This window comes from Ailuropoda melanoleuca, unplaced genomic scaffold (genome assembly GCF_002007445.2).
Source record: "Ailuropoda melanoleuca isolate Jingjing unplaced genomic scaffold, ASM200744v2 unplaced-scaffold1391, whole genome shotgun sequence".
Taxonomy (NCBI): domain Eukaryota; kingdom Metazoa; phylum Chordata; class Mammalia; order Carnivora; family Ursidae; genus Ailuropoda; species Ailuropoda melanoleuca.
The window spans coordinates 528-3,307 of record NW_023182626.1 but is presented as its reverse complement, the minus strand read 5'-3'; the positions used below and the strand labels follow the sequence as shown (position 1 = coordinate 3,307).

Below are 2,780 nucleotides of genomic sequence, written 5' to 3'. Positions count from 1 at the left end.
TCGTCTTCCTGTTGTCTTTACCCCAGACAAAAAATATCAAGTAGTCTAGGGTAGCTCTGTTCTCTACTGATGAAGTGGTGCCCACTGCCTGGTGAGAACTGGATCTTAATTGATCCAGTGTTACAAGAAAGAAAAGTATAGTTAGACCCAGAGATTTCCCTCTGCTATGCATCCCTTCACGGAAATCCGTACAGAGGTCAGAGAAAGTATTGGAGAGAGAGAAAAAGGCCCAAAGGGGTAGTGCGATGGCATCACAGTTAGTGTTTGGTGAGGACCAGTGTCCTAATCTTTGAAGACTAGCCCCTCATCGAAGTCTACCACTTGTTACACTGCAAACATCCTATACCAGTTTTTCCAGATGTAAAGCCTCTATTTATGCCTGAATTTGTACCAACTATGACAGATCCTGCAGTGATTGTGGCTAACCTCTTGGAACTCTATTACTATGGAAATTAGCTCCTAGTGTTAAGATTTAAGATTTTTTTTTTTTAAAGAAACAAGAAGAAATAATATTAATCCAATATCGATTATAAACTGTTAGGCTGGAACACTCTGCTTGTTTTGGTGATAGCAACACAAAACAATCTGGTTGTACAATTAAGCCCCAAGGCAGAAGTCATTACTTTCTGCTCTCTTTTTAGAATAGACGGTTCATCAATGACATGGTGAAGATTTATTCTATCACTGCCACTAATGCAGTTGATGGGGTGGCGTCCTCATGCCGTGCCTGTGCCCTCGGTTCTGAACAGTCGGGCTCATCGTGTGTCCCCTGCCCCCCAGGCCACTACATTGAGAAAGAAACCAACCAGTGCAAGGAATGTCCCCCCGACACCTACCTGTCCATACATCAGGTCTATGGCAAGGAGGCTTGTATTCCATGTGGGCCTGGGAGTAGAAGCACTCAGGTAAGTGAGTGTGTGTTTCGGTTATCCCCAGGAAAGCACACTGTAATAGAAACACTCACAAGACCCCTTTAATGCTTGTCCGGGAACTACGAAGTATTCTATTTAGAAAAATGGCCTTTTCATTCTTGTTCTTGTTTTCTCTCCTCTTACATTTATTAAGCACCTGAACACGTATTATGTGCCATGAAAGTCTTAGTTCCTGGGGGCATAACATATTAAGAAAAGCACCCAAATAAAAATGCTTTCCGTAAATATTAAAATTGATTTTTGTGTATTCTGTTAAGGTAGAGTGAGTGAACCACCTCTGCAGGTTGGCCATAGGAATATATGGAGGCCAGCGAGTATATCTTAGAATATTTTAAGGGCAAAGGTTGGTGCTATTTTATGGGTGAAGGAGAAAGTAGTTTTATTGTCTGTTGAAACTGGTGTAACAGGGACTTTTGGCTATTTATTAAAATACCGTTCTACAAGAAACTGGTCTTAGAATAACTTTGCTCTTACTTTAAACAATGCTGATTTTTCTGAACTCTGCCTTGGAAAAATCTACTAATTGTTTGGAAATTCTCTATATTCATGTGATAAAATTATAACTAAGACAAACTTATGAAAAGAGTTTTTAATTTTCATAGCAGCCAATACTTCCTTTTTTTCCTACACATATATATATATATATTTTTTTTATTTCTTAACCTTTAATCAAAGGACCACTCAGTTTGCTATAGTGACTGCTCTTTCCACCATGAAAAAGAGAATCAGAGTTTGCATTATGACTTCAGCAACCTCAGCAGCGTGGGCTCGTTAATGAATGGACCCAGCTTTACCTCCAAGGGAACCAAATACTTCCACTTCTTCAATATTAGTTTATGCGGACATGAGGTGAGTGCTGGCTGTCAGAGTGAGATGGAGCTGTAGCTCAGCTCTGATCAAGTTGATATTTTCTGTGTGGATGGCCCAATAAAAACCTCTATGGAAGCTAACAACCAAATGTCAGAAACTGAGCTGTGATTGCTTAAATCCCATGCTGCCTCCTAGCACATTGGCAGCTTTCTGCAGCAGGGCCGGCCTTGTCTGCGTCTCCGTCCATCAAAGCACTCATTATCCAGCCCCTGGGAGCCCAGAGCTCCAGTTAGGGTGTAGGAACTTGAAGGAGCTTTCTCTTTTGTCCAACTGGTTCAGGCTTGTTGGTCTCACCTATTTTTTAGGCAGGTAGTTTTGGTTTGAGAAAGTTCTACTGTTCCTTATAGTGTCCCTTTTCTGTTTTAAAAAGAAAAAAGACTTCCAAGAGGAAGTTTGTCCAAAAAATTAAAAAGGAGGTAAACAGGGAACAAATGTCAGCTGATCAGGTAGCATCTGCTACTAAATACTGGGATCTTATTGTTCTGTGGGAAGACGCTTTAATTAATGCTGGTAATGGGAAAAGTTACAGGACTATATGCCCAGTATTTTTATACATCTACGAGGCTAGGATTGGAAAGTACATGTATGTATACACCTTTGGCAAAGATGAAAGTGTAATAAGGCATTTCCTCCATGTTTTTTTCCATATTAACTCTGGTATCTCCAGTGGTCTTCATTATGAGATGCTGTGCCAAACTTTGTGCGAAGGAAATAAAAAGAGATCTGATGACCACAGACATTTTCAGGCAAAAAGATCTATAAATTTTACGTGGTGTAGTGTTTGTCCTGTTCTGATTTTACAGGGAGTGATCTAACACACTCGGTTGGTTAGTCACTCAGTTCATTCAGTAAATAAATACATATTAAATACCTGTTCTGCTAAATACTGAGTGAAGCAGTGAATGAGATTCATTACATTTTGTATTACATTTCTTTTTGTCCTTACGCCTGTGTTAACACTGTCTTGCCTTCCCTCTA

The 2,780-nt window shown here is 40.0% G+C and overlaps 1 protein-coding gene across 1 annotated transcript; it reads left to right on the top strand.

Annotated features, from left to right (window-relative positions):
• Positions 1-563: 563 nt before the first annotated feature.
• LOC117797782 (UPF0577 protein KIAA1324-like) lies at positions 564-2,456 on the top strand. Its single transcript, XM_034650243.1, has 2 exons — positions 564-905; positions 1,608-2,456. The coding sequence occupies exons 1-2, from the start codon at positions 663-665 to the stop codon at positions 1,815-1,817; spliced, it is 453 nt and encodes a 150-aa protein (XP_034506134.1). The 5' UTR covers positions 564-662; the 3' UTR covers positions 1,818-2,456.
• The last annotated feature ends 324 nt before the right edge of the window (positions 2,457-2,780 follow it).